The sequence below is a fragment of the Macrosteles quadrilineatus genome, unplaced genomic scaffold (genome assembly GCF_028750875.1).
Source record: "Macrosteles quadrilineatus isolate MER2022 unplaced genomic scaffold, UCM_ALF_1.0 Scaffold_3__2_contigs__length_128488019, whole genome shotgun sequence".
Taxonomy (NCBI): domain Eukaryota; kingdom Metazoa; phylum Arthropoda; class Insecta; order Hemiptera; family Cicadellidae; genus Macrosteles; species Macrosteles quadrilineatus.
Genome location: NW_026542596.1, coordinates 100,568,979 through 100,588,187, shown reverse-complemented (window position 1 = coordinate 100,588,187; position 19,209 = coordinate 100,568,979). Strand labels below are relative to the sequence as shown.

General features: G+C 34.8%; 1 protein-coding gene across 1 annotated transcript; it reads left to right on the top strand.

Moving 5' to 3' along the window:
• The first annotated feature begins 234 nt into the window (after positions 1 to 234).
• On the top strand, positions 235 to 18,814 carry LOC128989721 (mitotic checkpoint serine/threonine-protein kinase BUB1 beta-like). Its single transcript, XM_054411736.1, has 13 exons — positions 235 to 302; positions 1,403 to 1,749; positions 2,475 to 2,671; positions 3,971 to 4,187; positions 7,899 to 8,073; positions 8,578 to 8,735; positions 9,007 to 9,082; positions 9,853 to 9,989; positions 13,478 to 13,558; positions 15,264 to 15,362; positions 15,531 to 15,660; positions 17,442 to 17,958; positions 18,682 to 18,814. The coding sequence occupies exons 2-12, from the start codon at positions 1,405 to 1,407 to the stop codon at positions 17,762 to 17,764; spliced, it is 1,938 nt and encodes a 645-aa protein (XP_054267711.1). The 5' UTR covers positions 235 to 302; positions 1,403 to 1,404; the 3' UTR covers positions 17,765 to 17,958; positions 18,682 to 18,814.
• Positions 18,815 to 19,209: the final 395 nt, after the last annotated feature.

The following is a 19,209-nucleotide window of genomic DNA, read 5'->3' as shown; positions in this document are numbered from 1 at the left end:
CCACTCGGGTCTCGCAAATTTTTCTCATTCGGTGCTACCTCCAGTTAGTTATATCTCTAGCTCAGAAGGAAAAATACGGTTGTATGACAACCCTAGCTAGGCCTATACCGAGTATACAATGTATGTATTTTTTTGTTAAATCAACGGTCTCTAAATCAATAAGAGAAATCGCTCTCCCGTTGTCTGCCTCAGTGGCAGCGCCAAAAAGCGCGCTGTAATAGAAAAAAGTGTTGTCGTTAAGTAAGTTTTGGTTTTGAATGGTGTTTGTGCAGTTTTGAATGGGAGCCGCTTATAATATTTAGGTAAAATTTTAAAGTTGTTTTTTAAAGTTTTAAAAATACTACTACACCTCTGTGGTGAAATATTTTGTTGTGACTATTCGTCTACCATCCTGTTTGGTACCAGCGAATTATGTTTCTGGACATGTAACTTACACTTACACACTTCATCCATTTTGTCCTTTCTTGTTCACCCTATTTTACGAACTTTTAAGTTAAGTGCTATCGGGTGCTAGGCTACTGTTATTAATTAGCCCCTGCTTTAGAGTAGGGTAGACCTAGGAAATATTTAGCTGGGTCTACCCAGAACCCTAGGATTTTTAGACGTTTTATGCTTTGGTCAGGCAAAGTCTAGGCGATTTTATTTTCATTGTCTTTATAGGCTAGTGGCCTTTTCCCACAATTTTCGTTTGTTAAATTTACCCTCGAATTAAGGAGATAAGTTAAGTAAGATAAGCTAAATACCAAGTCAACAACATTAAGAGTTTTTTTTTTAAGTTAGCCTAGCTTAAGATTTCATATTGCGTTACTGGTTTAACTTCTAGGCATACTTCTTGATTTAGGACAAAGTTAGATTGTGTTCGGATTACCTATTTAGGTTACGGGCATTTACTAAAGTTATACGGAAAGAGGGGTTAGCAACAAAACTTCACAAGGCATTTCACTCCATTCCATAAGTTTACTCATCATTGAATTAGGTCTACATTTTAGTTTAAATAGCCTAAGTCAAGCCTAATTGATTGACCATTTCAATTGGTAGCCTAGGCTAAGTAATATTAATCTAGACAACAGTGCTAAGCCTTTTAAACAGGCCACATGCATGACCTTCTTAGGTAACTTTAGATTAAGTTAGGTAGGCTATACTCAATTCCATAGTCTACACAGAGTTTCCATTTTAAGCCATGTAAGATATGCTTACAGTAGTTCAAGCGGGAGTTTCAGCGATACTAGCTGTCCTTAAAACACAAATTTGCTGTTGTAGGCCTACTTACCATAAGTTAGGGTAGGCTACCCACAAAAAGTATCTTTCCTTAAGTTTAAATGTGTTCCCTATCTGTATTAAGCTAACTTATGTCTACTATTAGAAAACCTTTGCATAAGTTAACCAACACTTTTGTTTTTAGAGATGAACACTTCGGAAGCGCTAGACTTATCGAAAGAAAACATCCAGCCTTTGAAACAAGGTAGGAATGCTGTGAAGCTGGGAACTGCTTTACAAGCACAGACCAATGCTGAGCTCCATCAACAATTGATGGCGGAAAGAGAGCGGTTTGAACTTCTGATCAGGATGTATGAAGGGGATGATCCTCTAGAGCCACATTATGAGTATGTCCGCTGGATTGAGCAAAGCTTCCCTAAACACGGGCCGGAAAGTAACCTTGTGCAAATTTTAGAAAACACCCTCGCTGCTTTCAAGGACGACATTCGTTACAAACAGGATTTAAGATATGCAGAACTCCTCATAAAATATGTAAGTATTAATGAGATGCAGGCTGTGTTATAACCAGCTAGTTTTACATTTATTCTTTGTGTGTTGTTTAATTAAACTATGAAATCATTAGTTTTGAATAAAATTAGGTAAATCGTCATGCTATATTGAACATCTTAAATACTTTTATTAAATTTTGTAAAGTAGCTTTTGTAAGACACTCATTCTATTCTGGGTTTGACCCTAGATAGGATCAAGTTTGATTAAACTAAAATTTAACAACATTTTCCACTATCTTTCTCCAGGTTGATTAGTAATGTTGTAAGTCATGTATTATTTTATATCTTCGCCAGGTTATTGAATTCATAATTAAATTGCACCTATGCATTCTAACTCCGTAGTCTTAATTTCTATTTATAGGCACAAAAAAACTGGTTAAAATAGGCCTAGTTTATTGCCACATCATGATGAATTTTAAGATTGGTTTGATCTAAGTATAAATATGTACTGTAGGCCACCTATAAACTAGTGTATGATATAGTTATTTGCAATTCCTTTTTTATCTTCTTTAGGCAAAAGTCCCCCAACCTACAATTCAAACAATTTAACCGTTGCAGAATAATCTTAAAAAAAAGAAATTTACACAGTTACGCCTACAACCCTAGACCATTGACTGTATGTATAGTCAATGCCTAGACTTCTCATTAAAAAAAAACTAGCCTATTCAATAGGCCTACCTTGGCTGATACCACTTGTTTTTATTTCAGATTGATACCCAATCACATCCTCTAGAAATCTACCAAATAGTTTATGATCAAGGGCTGTGCACTATGTGCGCTCCTTTCTACAAAGCATGGGCTGAAGAATATGATAAAATAAATGACATCAAGTCAGCTGATAGAATATATGAGTTGGGAATCAGAGTCAAAGCACAGCCAGTGGAACTTCTTCCTGAAGCCCAAATGTAAGTTTAATTATAGTACGGTATACAGTTTAGTAAGTAATTTCACCTTTGCTGTGCCGTACCTTAGTTCTAGACTAAGTTTTTTTTTTTTTAAGCTGACTTTAGGTATACTACTACCTTTTACTAGACACTGAGTCCTGTGAAGAAGACATCCCTTTCCATATTTAGATTTTATGTGGTTTAAAATAAATAAATTGGTCTGTTACACTTGAGTCACCTTGAAAATTCCCTTCTTATGTATACCAACTAAAAAATATTTTAGTACCATACATACAACCAGATTTTTAACTAGCCTTTTAAATTCAGTTCTTAGAATTGTAAAGATTCACTTACACATTGTTTACTTACTTCCCAGCACTAGTGTTGTAAAGTAACTGACCAATGAGGTTCTGTTCAAGGGTTGAACCAAAAAGAAGTACAATTGTAATGCTTCGAACATTAGCTTATCTGCTGATAGCGACCAATTTATATATTGCTGATTCGCGGACTTAAGCTGGTAACTCACATTCTTTACTTAACCTATAATTTTTTAAATAAAATTTAAAGATTTTGAAATGGTTAGATTGTTCTAGAGGAAAATAGACGACATAGAAGTAAGGGCTTTAAACGGTTTGTAATAATCTTTAACCACCTAAATTAAAGAAACATTATGATGAGAAAATAATGTGTGTAGGCTTGTAAAAATTTGTATTGATTATCCTTCTCTGATAATAATATAATTTAAGAGGAGATAGCAATACTTTAACTATTTTGATTTAAATGTTAAAAGTACACTGTTTCGATACATTCAGTAGAGGTCTATTGCTAAAAAATATGTAATCTTTGTCTACTTGTACCTGAAACAGTAAGGTAAGAACGCTGCTAGCAGTTCCTTACTTACTAAGACTCCTGTGGCTCCACAAATCTCGATTAGGTCGATTCTTGGCCTCAAGTACCAGCCTCTTCCACCCTTCTCTGTCTTCCGCCAAGTTGATGTTTGCACCCATCATCCTGACATTGTTCAATACTTGATCAGCATTTCCTACCCTGAAAAAGGTTTCAACAGATAGTTTATGAAGTTTAACAAACGTAATTAACATACGATTGTAGGTAAAGTAGTGTAAGCAACTCCTTTGCTCCTCGTGCCTTAAATTTCTACTTGTTTTGTAAAGCCTATTATCTTTACGTAATTGTTGCCTTTAAACTACTCTTAACTGTCCCTCAACTATAACTATAACTATATTATCAATAACTGTTCGTTGTCAGTAAACCTACTCCCTACTTTAATGATTCTGTGTAACACTCAATTGTCTGTTAAAGGCGTTTTCAACTATCACTTGGTCGGAGGATGCTTGGCTACCAAGAAGAGGCTGCCAATGAGGAGGCTGAACGTAACCGCCAGGCTCTCCACAAACTACAGAAGAAGAACGTGTATGGAGACAGAGAACCTGTGGGTGCTCCGGGCCGAATCAAACAACAGGTTCTGGGCTCACACAATACCAAGGGAAACTCCAACGCCCCTTTCAAAATCTACCAGGTGACACTATTATTACTTTACCCACATCTTACATCCTTACACAACCTTTTTCAAATCATTAGTCATAAGTATTTTATTGCATAAACATTCTTCATTACAAAGGCAATGGTGAACAGATGCATGGTCGTGGTCGATCAATAAGTTTTAAAAACTAAAACCATAGACTAACCAACACAAGTAGACTTCTCATCCCATTGTAAATTTTGAAGCACGTTTTTCGTGTCTAGTTCATGTACGTGACACAAAGGCGCTAGTGTCGACGAAACTTTGTTTCTATTATTTTAGGGTTAATTTCTTGATTTGTGCTTTACTGTTTGGTTATATGACTAAGGGACAAGTTATTGTTTATGATTAGATCGTATTATTTGGTTAAACGAGGTTTTAAATGGCTGTAATAACGGGAAACAAATTGTAAACAAAACACGACCTCTACAGAAAACCGTACAGAACTAACAATAAAATTGGCCTCAGCTGTTCCATAAGGATGGGAAATCTACTAAGGGAGTATGTTTTATCTATGCTAAAACTAAAAAGTAACAACAAAATACAACAAGAACAGTACAATTGATAGAAAGTTACCAATTCCAAAAAAAGTTAGCAAAAAAATGTAAATGAAGATCTTGAAGCAATGTCAGAGACGACAATAAAAAACAAAAAACAATCTCTTACTGATAACTGTTCTCTGTTTTTCCCCTAAAGATATGATGTCAATAGCCGACTCCTCAATACCCATACTGGCAATGTTTTAAATCAGCATCTGATGATCCACACCTAGTCAAAAGCCCTGGACAGGTCACAGAAAATCCTCACAGTAAACTGTGACCTATCCAAGGCCCTCGCTGCATCGCTCACAAAGTTTATCAAAACCAATTCAGTACTTCTATTTTTCCTAAACCCAAACTGTTCAGTCCCAAGCAGATTATTACTTTCAATCAAAGTACCCAATTGATACTGATTGTTAAAATCTGTATCAATTGGGATCCTAAGCAGGGTGTCCAACGACCAGGAAACCGTAAAAAGCGAGAATTATACGGGAATATTATGACGCGGGGGACTATACGGGAATTATACAGAAATTCTGTAATTATGGTAGTAATGTGCGGGAATTTTTCTTGGATCAATTTTTATTTTAGATATTCAACAATTATTGAGAGCCGAACAGAACACGTGTAAAATCTTTCTCCAACCGGAAGCATTTATTAGTGTAAAAAAAGCAAAATCAGCATGTTACGAAGACGACAGGCTATGAACTAGTGATGGTCAAAACCAGAAATTTCGAATCTCGAATCTTAAAAAACCTAAACGCGAAACTTTTTTTACTTAGCTGGTTACAAAGGTCAAGGTTACAAAAAATACAGGTAATAATAAAATGTTAAGTATGCAATCAAAACTACAAGAGATCGACTCCTGGCCCTGACATATTATAAATATGTGACTGATGATCTTAAATAAAACTCCTAACACCAACATAAATATGAATATTAGATTAATTAGATCATATAGTGGTCAATATTTCTTTGGGTTTAACAAATATTGATATGAAACTGAATCGTACATCCTTCCAGTTATAGTATTTAAGATGCCTTTTGAAGTTCAGATTACAGTAGCCTACAATTTACTTGTTTCATTACTTTTGATGGTGATGTTTGTCTATTGCTATGAGCTTGTGAGGAACAGTGTTAAAAACAATAATAAAGACACAAAATAATTTCAGCAGTTTCAAAAAACACTGCAAAAATCTTCAATTTCGAATCTTTTGAATCTCAAAACTCGGTGATCGAATCTCAAAACCGAATCTTTTCCCAAGTTTTGATGGTTTTGAGATTTGGTTTTGACACATCACTACTATGGACGCCTTTTTCTAAAAACCGTCAGAGCTTGGTTTCCGAATGACAATGTGACGCCTGTATACAACTCTAAACTCTAGTGGTCTAGTCTAATGTCTCGGCTGTCTGCTTCGCTTGTCTAGATTGACAACTCAGTCAAGCAATTTTGTATTCCAGTTCTTATTGTTTACGGGTGTCCAATACTTCAGGGATTTAGAGGTAGTTTAAAAACATTGTTAATAACCAACTCTGTAGTGAATGATTCTAATTTTGTCAAGGTATACTTATTTTTATATAAGTTGGAAGTTGGAAGTGACAAAACCTCAAAGCGATTTAGACATACATACTCTTAACATAATTTCACAGTTTCATCCGTTGACAAAAGATGCTGTGTCTATTCTTAATTAATCAATTTTGTATGTCTAGTGTATGAATGTAATGTAATAATTGTTCGTGAAGTCTATGAAGGATAGGCTTTTTGTCGGCGGTGTGATAACTGACGGAAGGTCTAATATCGCTTGAACTACAGGGTTTGTCCAAACTGTGCTCGTCCAATATGAGTAGTATGAATATCGCATGTTGCTTGCACTACACTCTCCTATGGCAACAGACCAGAAGGTCCAGAACCACTTGACAAGATAGCGAAAGAGAATGATAGAATAGGTTTTGTTTTCTGATTAGGATGTCATTATTAGGGACTACTGTTGTACAATTGTACTAAACACAAAAATTTTAGTTATTGTTTACAGTGAAAATGACACAAATTTGAGTTTCCCTACTTCCTTAGTGTAGACCACTTTGGCAATAATGGCATGACTCGTGTGAATTTTTACATTTTATTGTGCAATATTAATTAACTTTATTTTAAGTGTTCTTATTGATTAATTGTTGTGATTTTTAATCAATAATGGCATAGTGAAAGGAAAAAAACATAGGTGTGCTATTCCCGTCATATGCTGACGTCACCCAGATTGCAAAACGGGGAGTCGTAGGGGGGGTGATAGTTCTATCGAAGTCCTCACCCCAAAAATAGAGGGTATACATGGGTTTGTACTGCTTTACCAAAAAACTCTCTAGATCCATATACATGTAGTGAAAAGGTTTTTTTTGCCCCCTAAGGGCAAATATAAGTGTTAAAAAGGGTGTATTTTTATTAAGGAAAATATAATTAATCAATCTAACTAAACTAATAAATATATATTTTTTATTTGTAGGGCATTTCCCGCCCTTGTAAGTAGAAACGAGGGGGTTGTAGGGGGGGGCAATGGTTCGATCGAATTCCTCGCCGCAAAAATAGGGGTTAGGCTAGGCTATTCATGGGTTTGTACTGCCTTACCGTCAAAATATGAGAAATACCCGGGAAAAGGAAAATCCCTGTCAAATAATCCCACTCTCCAGAGCCATACACCACCGGCCTACAATTTATCGTCTTTTCAAAAGCGTGTATAAAAGATTCTATTCTATAACTTTAACTTACGGTAAGTCGTCCTACTAGTATAACATGATGTGGTATCTACAGAAATCAGTAATTTATATTCACACATTCTGCCGGTGATTTAATTCTATGCTTTAACATGAGGATGGTGTGTCTAGTTCCATCACTAGAGAAAGATGTTATCCAAAATAACTGAATTTATGTTCATTTTGTATCGTACAATTAATGATTACAATTAAAGTATCTCTTTAATAAAACTATATAAAATAAAGTGTAGTAAATTAAACAAAAAATATATTAAGGATTGACTGCTGGCACAATCAATTTTGGCTGGACAGCTTCGATTCTCAAAACTTGCCAAACAAATCTTTGGAAAAGTTTGAATGGTTTTGATATTTCAGTTTCTGTTCTAACACGTCACTACTGCTATCTAAAACTCTCTGATTGCAGGAAGATGACAATGAATTTGGAAGCCATGGGGATGGGCAAGGTAAGATGTTTCCCAAGCAAGGATTGGTGAATAAGGAAAATACTTTGAAGGCCGGCCCGTGGAGTCAGCAGGGTGGCAAACATCGCAACCAAGGGCCGCCAGTTCCAGCTAGCCACCATGGGCCCATGTTTCAAGGTAGTTGAGAACCTTAAGTATAAAACATAATTTAAATAAAAAATTCTTAACCGCTTAAGTAAGAATTAAAAATTACATGTATTTTTTCTGTATAGGTTTAATGAAGAAATTAATGCCCCCCATGTACATGTATGACATGTACTCATGGAGATGGACATGGATGACATGTATTATGATACATGTAGATAGCAGTCATGGTTATAAAAAATATTTAATTTAAAAACTGGAAAATCTAACCATCCCATGAAATTTTTTATCAGACATTATGATACAGATATTTCAAAAAAAATATCTATATCTATATATTTTGAGAAAATGATCATGGTTCTTGGGATAATTTAGTTTTCAAATCTGAAACGAAACATGTAGTCTATCACATACAATGTATTTCTGAATTTAGCCAATGAAGATCTTCCGGTAGTTTGAATTGAGTTTTTTCTCTCTCTTTATATGGCTCATGGCGATGTTGCCTAACACATTGTGTACAATGTTTTTCATGTTTAGTCCATGAAGATGAGGATGCTGATATGAACAATGGTCATCCTAAGACCCCGCAAGTCCCAAGGGCCTTGAAACCTCGCAAGATTGATAACTTTACCTGCCCGTTAGCTGTGTTTGAACCGCCCGACCCAACAAAACAACCCATGTACTGTAAACACAAGGTAATTACACTTCCTTATTATTATTCCCATGACCATTTATATACTAGAAGGCATTTGCCCTACTAACTGCCTCCGTTTCCTCATCAAGTATTTGACTATTTCACCTTTCCGCTTCTTTGAGTGTACAAGACAGAGAGATTAGATGTACAAGAGCAGATGATTAAGTTCCAAATCCTTACACTTTAATCTTGTTATTATCTTGGAAAATGTCTACAATAGTCAAACAAATAACATTAATGTTGAGTTATTTCTTATTGTAAACTGTTGCTAGGTTTATGCTGGAGGCACTGAGTTTCAATTTGAAGAGTTGCGAGCTGCACTTTACAACCGACGACATGAAAAACTTTGTAAGTGTGTGTAGTATTATTTGATGGTACAAAATTGGGATCAGCTAACCACTCGGCTTTTAACACATTGAGTGCGGGGCTGGTCACTGAGGACCGGCCGCCAAACGCGCGGACAGGCCAGCCAGGTCCCGCTGAAATGAATCACTCAGTGTGGTGCAATAATTGTGTATGCGTTGCTTGCGTTACATAACCTATACTGTTTGTGTTTTGCCCGCCGTTCCCATGGACCGTTGCCGGTCTCCCAAAACCGGTAAATTCCCACTTTTAATAAAGATGGACTCCCCAATACCAAATTGTTATCAGCAGTTCCATGATTCACTGTTATTGAAATAAACAACTGGTTGGGAGGGAGTAAGGGGCTATAAAATTGTAAATATTAGTTATTGTGCTATTAAACATTTTTAGTGTGAAAACAGTGTTTGTGAGACCAAAAGTGGAGTATTTTTTGTCACAGTGGCCACAGACTTCATTGCGCGGGCCATGGTCACTAGTATTTTTTTGCATTCAGATTAAGTTTAAATATGTACACAAAGAATGTCTTATGAAGTGTTAAAATAAAACGATTATCTTTGTATGATTATAGTTCCTTATTCTTATCAATATTTTATTGGACTACTTAACAAGTAAAATGTATATTTCTAGTTGTCTACTTCCTCAAAAGTTAGTTCTCCCAACAGGTTCTCTAAGCTTACTAATTTGTCTATAAAAGGGTAATTCATTTAGCATGAAAGTACTATACTCTTAAAATGTAAAATCAATTTTCCCAACAGTAGCTGCAAGACAGCAGCAAGAGGAAGAAGAATTGAGGCGAAAAGCTGAGACTGATGCCACTTATGTCAAAACTGCTCCGGATGTGATTGGTGTACAGGACAGCAACAGAGGCAGTGAAGAGAAAATTATAAAGATGGTAAGGAATGATGGTAGGAAGTGATGGTAAGGATGGTCACATCCAGAAATGTTGAGTCAGAAACTTGAAATAACTAGCCTCAAAACCAAGTACAATTCGAATGAAATACATGTTACAGTTAAATCAATTCTCGCTATTATTAAGTTTACTTTTGACCAATTTTTTAAATTATTGGTTTTTAAAACTGTTCACCTCAGAATCTTGCCAATGTCTATATTATCTTCTGGAATTGGAACTATATCTGTGATTATCTGCAATCACAACAACAAAACACTCATTCTGTAATCGTAATAATATTGAAAGTTTTGACCCATAAGATCCCTTAAATTTTATATATCCCGCCTAAAATAGGAATAGGAAATAAAATATTTAGGACTCATGCTTATTAAGATACTAATACTGTACATTTTTTACTTTCCAACCAAATTACTGTACTGTCTGAAGTGTACTAAAAGGTGATATTACATAAATATGAGAGTAATTGATTCTCAAATTTGTACTTTTTTTAAGTTTGGGTAAATTTTTGCAGATTGGGATTTGACATATCACCAGTAAGGAGTTTCTCTTTATATTTTGAGAATTTCCCTTTAGGGTAGTAGCTATTACCATTACCGTATGTGGCACGGTAAGACCTAGGCCCGTGACCGATTTACTTTTTAATTTCAATGTCTCCAGAGGCCAAAAACACGATTCGTTCAAATTATTATGTTATATGTGTCACAACTAGGGATGGTCAAGCCTCGAAATTTCGGGGATTTTACATCTCGTTACACGAGACGAGATTTCTTTTTGGCCGAGATTTTTATCGAGACGAGAATAAAAAATAAAAAAATTTTAAAAAAATTAAAAATGCCTGCAGAAAGTAAATGCAATACCCGCAATACAGGAGCGTGTTGTAGTTGCGTTTCCTTTGCGAAGGCGTTCTTATTTAATTAATTCTTTAAATGTAAATATTACTTTAGGCCTAATTATTTTAATAATATTACTTTAATAACATTTGAGAAGTTTTGTTAAGTGTAAGTAGTGTGAGGAATGTTTTATTACTATAAAAAGTCAAAACAAGTAACTATTTTATAAAAATGAATATTGCTTTTATTTTATGATTTATTTTATTTTAGCGAATTTCCCTAAAGGGAAGTAGCTATTACCGTAGGTCTCATGGTAAGACTTAGGCCCGGGACCGATTTACTTTTTCATTTTGATGTCCCCAGAGGCCAAAAACACCACTCGTTCAAATTTTTAGCGAATTTCCCATATAGGGAATAAGCTATTACCGTAGTACTCACGGTAAGACCTGGACCCGGGACCGATTTTTTTTTTCGTTTTGAGGCCCCTAGAGGCCAAAAACACCATCCGTTCAAATTCATATATATATTTATATATATATGTGTCCGTTAGCGCGATAACTCGAGCAAAAATGATCCGATTTTGATGAAATTTGGTACAAACGTGTAAACCTACGTTTATTCGAACGAGTTCGCAAACCAGCATGATCGGACCATGGGAACGGGGGTTTATGGGGGCTTTTATGGGGTAAAAATGGGTTTTTCCCATTTTTGACCTAAAAAACATAAAATTTTGCAATTTCTTTCTAAACTATTTTGTAGAGCTAAAAAAACAAATTATTTAGTATATTGAAGCGTTATAATGTGCCTAATAGTTACGGAGAAAATTCCAAAAAATTGTAAATTTAAAATTCCCATGTTATTCTTAAGGAGAATAAGTAAACTGTTGTAGTTTGCTTGTTTATAAACATATTTTGCCCAAATTTGGAAAATGTTTTTATTTCTTACTAACTATTAACATTTTACATCAAAAACACTTTTACCCTCCCTGTTGCAGCAAACCTATGTGTAAAACTGAATCTATTTAAATAGGGAATAAATGTGATATTTTTAAGGAGACATTTTAGTGTAAATCCATTCAGGGAAATGGAAATTCGCTTAGTCTGCAGGTTTGCTGCGGCGGGGGTATTATATATGTATATATATATTTATATATGTGTGTCCGTGAACACGATAACTTGAGTAATTTGTATCCGATTTTGATGAAATTTGGTTTGAAGGTGTAAGGCGGGATAAACTTGAATGAGTTCGCGATCCAGCATGATTGGACCATGGGAACAGGGTTTTATGGGGGGTTTTATGGGGTAAAAATTGGTTTTTCTCACTTTTGACCCTCAAAACACAAAATTTCCCAATTTTTCTCTAAACCTTCTTAAAGAGCTTAAAAAAACAAACAATTTGGTATATCAAAGTGTTTTTGTACGGTTATTGGTTACGGAGAAAACTAAAAAAATGGTAAATTTAAAATTCCCATGTTATTCTTATGGAGAATATTGTAAAATGTTGTAGTTTGCTTGTTTATGGATATCTTTTGATCAAACTTGGCAAATATATTCATTTTATACTAAGCAATAATTATTTTACTTAAAACACACACTTTATTAGTTTCCTTGTAGCAGCAAACCTAGGTACTCGTTAAACCTAATGTTATTTAAATAGATCAATTGAAAATCAATTCAGCCAAATGGAAATTCGCTTAGGCGTCAGGTTTGCTGCGGCGGGGGTATTATTTTAGCATAAGTTGAACTCTAATCCTAACTGATATCACTATGTTTCCTAATTGGAAGCATTTTTAATAAGTTAGGCGTGATTGATAAAAAAATGTTATGCTGATGTTTTTTAATAAAAGATTGTAAATATTCTTGCCTATTATCATTATTTTTGTATTTAAACAGTCATCTAACAATGTTACAAAATCAGGTAAAAATTTTGAACGTGCATTTCCCGTTGTGTATGAGAAGGGAAATCCTGTCTCGATCTCGTCTCGAAATTTTATGAGAAATAAAAAATCTTGTCTCGTCTCAAACTAAAAATCCAATCTCGTCCATCCCTAGTCACAACATAAATTATATACCGTATATATATTTATTATTTATATAGGCCTAGTCCGTGAACACGATAACTTGAGTAATTTTAGTCCTTTTCTTTATGAAATTTGGCTTTAAGGTGTAGGGTCAGATAAACTTGAATGAGTTCGAGACCCAGCAAGATTGGGTCATGGGAATACTTTGTGGTTTCAAAATGTTCAAAAATTGTTTTCCTTTCAAATGTTTGCTCTGAAAACATAGAAATGCCCTAATTTCATCAATACCATCTTGTAGAGCTTTAAAAAAAAGCTCTACAAGTGTTGTTGTGCAATTTAAGGTTCGAGATAAAATGTTTAAGACTGTAAATTTAAAATTCCCACGTTATTCCCGTAGGTCAAAGCCCTGAAGTCTGATTTGTCCCATTTCAGATTTATATCACTTCCCATAGTTGGTTTTGGTTTTGGTTTCTATGATGGTGCTAAATTGCATGATGATCGCTTCAGCCATTCAAGGCAGTATTTGTAAAACAAAAGAAGGAGTGTAGTATAAGTGCTTCGCTCGCTCCGCTCGATAGATTCCATTCCAAAATAAAGTGTAATCTTAAGAATCTTTTTAGGAAAATGATCCAAGTCCTCATCCAGCTCAAGAAGTAGACCAGGATTCATTGTTCGGAAACCATTTAATGGGCCCAAATGAGGTATGTCTAGATTACAACTAATATCTTTGACTATGGATTCATAACCTTCAAGTAGACATATCACAGCCGCTGTACAGATGTAGTTGTGGCCACCTTAATAAAATTTAGAATCTGATCGGTTGCTTTACCTGTCCAGCTAACTATTACTGAGACTTAAAAAATTTAACCGTTTCTAGACCCTTTGAATTTTCCTACAGGATAGAAGCTATTACCATAGGTGGCGCAGACTTAAACCCAGGACAGATACACTTTTTCATTTTGATGTTCCCAGGAGCTAAAAACATTATTTGTTCAAATACATATTTATGGATAGGCTATATCCCTGTGTGTGTGTTTGTCCATGAACATAATAACACGAGTAATTTGTGGTCCGACCTTGATGAAATTTGCCATGAATGTCTAGATCTGGATAAATTTGATTTAGTTCACTAACCAGTAAGATCAGTTAATAACTATTATTGGGTTTTGAAAATTGTCTAATGTTGTTATTTAAAGTCTTTATTCTTATAGAAATGTCCCATTTTCATTGTAGCCATAGTGTAGAGCTTAATAAAACAATCCATTTTGTATATCCAAGCATTGTTCTACAATTAAAGATAGGGGAAAAATTCCAAAAAAAAAAACTGTATGTATTTAAGAATTCCATGCTATGCTTATGTAACTTGTTGTTTATTAGAAATATTTTGATAACCTTCGGCACATTTATTCATTTTATACCACACTATTTACAATATTTACATGTCATTGAAAAAACATTTTTTCAATCATCTTCCCTTTATAGTCCTCGCCACCCTAAGTTGAGGCAGCCCAAGGCCGCCGTGCGTATATCTAGTGCGGCCTTGGGCTGCCTTAACTTAGGGTGGCAAGGACTATAGCAACAAGCCATCTTGCCTGTAACATAGTCGTTAAACTCGTTATTCGAATGGGTAATAAATCTAACTTGATTAAGGAAATATTTGAGAAAATATCTGATCAGGCAAATGGAAATTTGCTTAGTCTGCAGGTTTGCTGTGGCGGAAGTATCTCTGTTGTCTTTTTCCTTACTATGGACAATACAATTTGACAATACAGAAGCAATCAATCAGAGCTATGTTAAAAATGAAAAAAGATGATTCTGCAAAAAAACACTTTAAGCATTTAAGGATCTTTAATTTTTATGGTTTGTATGTTGTTGAATGTATTATGTTTGTCAAAAACAAAAATTTCAATCTACTAATTAAAGAAAACAATCATAACTACAATACACGGAACAAAAATAACTTTTTAATTGGAAAACATATATTAGAGCTCTTAAAAAAAAGACTATCAATGCAGGACATGATTTTTTTAAATTTATTCCTTTGAAAATTAAAACAGAACAAAAACCCAACATTAAAAAAATGTCTCAAGGAATATTTAATGGATCTGTCCTTTTACTCTTTGGATGAATTGAAAATGGCTTTATCATAGTTTTAAGCATTAGTTTTAATTTATTTGACACTATTCATGTACAACCATGTATACTACGAATAAAGATTCTTGACTATGACTATTTATTCTTGGCAGGCTGCTTCTTATATGCAAATCAAATTGGCTTTCTAAAACATTAGGGCAAACAAAGATACCCTGAGTTCAAAGGAATCGTGCTAACTTAAAGATTGCTCTTATACCTATGCCATTTTTCATTTTGTTACGATCATTATTCAGCTTATTTGTGAAACTTTAGGAAAAAGTAGAATCTCACAAAAGCCATAATGTTGAAGACAAACTGGTCGAAGAACAGAAAAGTGAAACGCATTTTGAAGAACCTCACATCGAACCAATGGTGAGTAGCCTACTTGTTTTTGTGTGAGTTTTTTTACACTTAACTAAACTAGCTTTATAAATGAATGGCCAATTTACCTTAACTTGAATCATGTTCTTGTTTCATTTTAAGTATTACTTAGTGGTTCCTAAATAATCCAATGCAGCTACAGACCAAATTTATTTTCAGGGATTTGAGCATAAAAACTTACACCTTGAGGGAAACACTTCTGTTTTCCACTGTCAGTCGTTTACAGTAAACACCAAAGAAGCAATGAACGTAGTACAGGAAATGTGGCAAAGCCCGACTCCTTCTCCAGGTAGGTGTTATTGTTTGTATAATTAAGGTAAAATGTATGGACTTTTCCTATTGCTAACTAAGTGTTTGACTAAAAAAGTATTAGTATACAGTCCAACCTCAGTATAACGAATCTGAAGGGACCGAACTGAATATTCGTTATATCAAGGATTTTGTTAAAACGAGGTTCGTTATATAGAGGTTAGGTTTGCAGGAATTTCGCTAAGTCGAGGTTCAGAACCAGCGTCGGTCAATATAGGTCGGGATTTGACCTCATCAAAATACAATTAAAGTAGCATAGGCTACGCTACAATACTTTACAGTACAGTGTTTACATTGTAAAGTAGAACCTAAATTATCTGGCGAAATAAAGGGGAGGGATCTTGAATATTGCGCAATCATGACAATGGCTTTGACCTTGGTACAGGTTAAAAACTGCAAGTTTAAAATCACAGCTTGTTCTAACCCTCCTAAAACCTAGCCAAACACTGTATTGCGTAGTCATAAACCATTTAAAGAACAAAACAAAACAGTAGAAAGTTTTGTAAGCTAATGCTCGTGATAGGCCGGTAGGCTACTACAGTACTGACAGTACAGTACAGTACTGATTTATCACAACAGATGAATGTTAATAATAATCATTAACTATAGCATTGGTGTTGCTAGTTGAAACAAATCTTATTGAAACCAATAAATTATTAGATAAGTCATTATAAAAGTGTATAATCATAGCCAACTTAAGGATAGTAAAAACACTCGTAAAAGGAATGTTAAGATAACGATGTTGCTATTCTTTCTCTTTGGTTTTGTTTTTATATTCTTTCTTAGTTTTCTCTTTATCCAAAAATTGTACAATTCACCATAGTTATCCCATATCGTCCAATCACAGCTTACTAAACATTACGTCGTCATCAGTCCTCAGTGAATGAAATCAGTTCAGTTCTCAGTTGCAACATAGCGCGCGCAGCGACAGCAGACAAAGATGTAAAACGGAGCAGACGAATGTTAGCGCAAGCGATGACGTGACCTTTCCATTTCATTTGATAAAGAAACAGATTTTCCCAAAACAATAATTGGGTGGGGGATTTGTTATATCGAGGGAAAGACGTAGACAATTCGTTATGCAGAGGTTAAATTCGCAATGTAGAGGTTCTGACAATGATAAATTCGTTATATTGAGGTGTCTTATTTTAGCCGAAATCACAAAAAATTCGTTTAATCAAGGTCATTATGGTTTGTTCGTTATGTAGAGGTAAAATATACATTGTGTCTTATGGAGAGTTCTAGGGGATTTAAAAAAATTCGTTATATCGAGGTTAGACTGTAACAGGTATTGTTAAATGAAAGTCAAACCTCTAATTGTTTGTTTGTAGTTGTGTTGTTGTAATTGTTGTTGCTGCACCTTAGAAAGTTGGAGATTTGTCAAGAATTGATGCAGTAGAGTCCTGCTAATCCGAACTCTGCTAATTATAAAATCTGCTAAATCGCTACAGGACTTCTCGGTTGAAATAGAAACTAGTCATGACCGTTATTCCAATTTCGCCTCTAGCATGACATTTTCTTGTGGCATGACCCAAAATAACTGCAATTGTAAAAGACATCAGCAACAATTTTGTGGTTGGCAAATTTATGGCATCGCAAAGATCTCAGATTGATTGTTGCGATCAAGACTTTGCAGTAACTGCATGTCAATGGATGTATTGCACTGAGTCAATTCTGAAAGTGACTACAACTATTCCAAAAATGCCTAAAATATCTTTTAGCAAAGAACTATAATTTTTTAGACTAATCTTTTTGTTTCAGCGTTCGCAAATAACATGAGAGCAAGCAGGGTGTTTCCAGTTTCTCCGGCAAATGTGGATGAATCAGGAGTGTTCAAAGTTCCAATAGCGCCTGCACCTCATATACCCGTTGCTCCGGCCAAGAAGAGTATTCCTTTCCCTGTGTTCAGCGACGAAGAACCTTCCCCGCCCCTACTCCGGTCAAAACCTTCCAGATCTACTCGGATGAAGCTGAAAACGAGCAACCTGGTGATGCGAAGACTGAAGAGCCCAAAGTCAATCCCAGTGTGCCCCTGCCCTTCCCGATACAACAGTCACCTGCTGTCTCAAGAGCAACTGATGTAGCTACCATGAAAATGTTGGCCTTCCAGTCTGATTCTGACGAAGAATGTGACATTTTGCCAAAACCTTGCTTTGGGAAAGAGGAAAAAGAGAGGCAGACTCCGTATGATGTACCAGCAGTCACTGTTACCCAAGCTACTCCAGTCGAGAGCAAAAAGGCTCTCGGTTTCCCTGTGCATGCGCCTGTGTATGATGAGGTAAAACCTTGTGCATGGGTTTTACTAACAAATTGGTCTAACTTAATCTAAAAATTTGTTTGCAACACTATTTTCTATCAGTGGTAATGTTAAGTACTAGATTTGTGGTGAAAATCTTTTTGCTGCCTCCAAGTTTATTAAATTTAGAATGGATCAGGATGGGTAGGGAGTTATTTCATTCTTATAGTTCTCCAAAAAATGTAACTTCCAAATATTCAAACAAAATACAAATAGAAAATTAGTAATCAACCTCCTGACCCAATTTGCATTTTTAGAACAATAGCAAACAGATTTTCACCCAATCTATTCATAAATTGAATTCTTTGTTATCTTTACTATCATTGCAGTTCAAGAATGTGTGGAAGATTATTATGGTTGCTTTTCTAATATAGCAAACTATTTTGTTGAGCGATCAATTATGTGAAGTAATAATAAAAAGTGTACCAATAAGCTTTTTGTTTTTCTTCAGCTATAGTTAGACATAATTAAATTATTTTCCAGCTTAGGGAGGCAAAGCAAGGACTATTTGTTTTAGCAGTTCTAAGTTATTGAGAAATTATTAGTATTTTGATATATTTAAGTTATATGTTTAGCAACATAACTTTAAGAAAATCACTTTTATAACTTGTTATAGGCCTACTCTCAATTAAAAATGCAGTTAAACTCAATAGTTGTTAATCAAGTTCTACATTTTTTTAATTGTTGGCAATGAATGTTTCTCAGGATAAGTTTGAAGACATGACTTGCAACACCAAGGCATTTGATTTCGCTCTACCTTCGTCCACCCCTCTTGTTGGTCACTTCCAGTCGAAAGCTGATCAACAAGCGAAAAATAATAACTTTAATGTCAATGGGTGAGTTTACTATTGTTTTATAGTGATAAATTAAAATAGTGCATCTATCAATGAATCAGCTCTCCTTCATCCGACTCAATCTTTTCGATTATCCAGTTTTACACTCAACATTTTCATTATTTTCAGCATTTGATAATTTCATCTCAGTCTATGACACCGCAACGGCCGTCTACCTTTATAATTAAGAGTAAATCATGGTGGGATTTAAAGTAGTAACTATAGTTTTACATTATTATTGTGTACTGAACGTAACTTAAAACTACTTCACATGCTACATATTGCCTACTCTGGAATTGGTCTACAACTCACATCAATCACCAATTTTGGGAGATGTTTTCTGTCATGTATAAATCTCAATCAAGAGACAGAATCAGAATTTTATTGAAAAGTGGCAAGT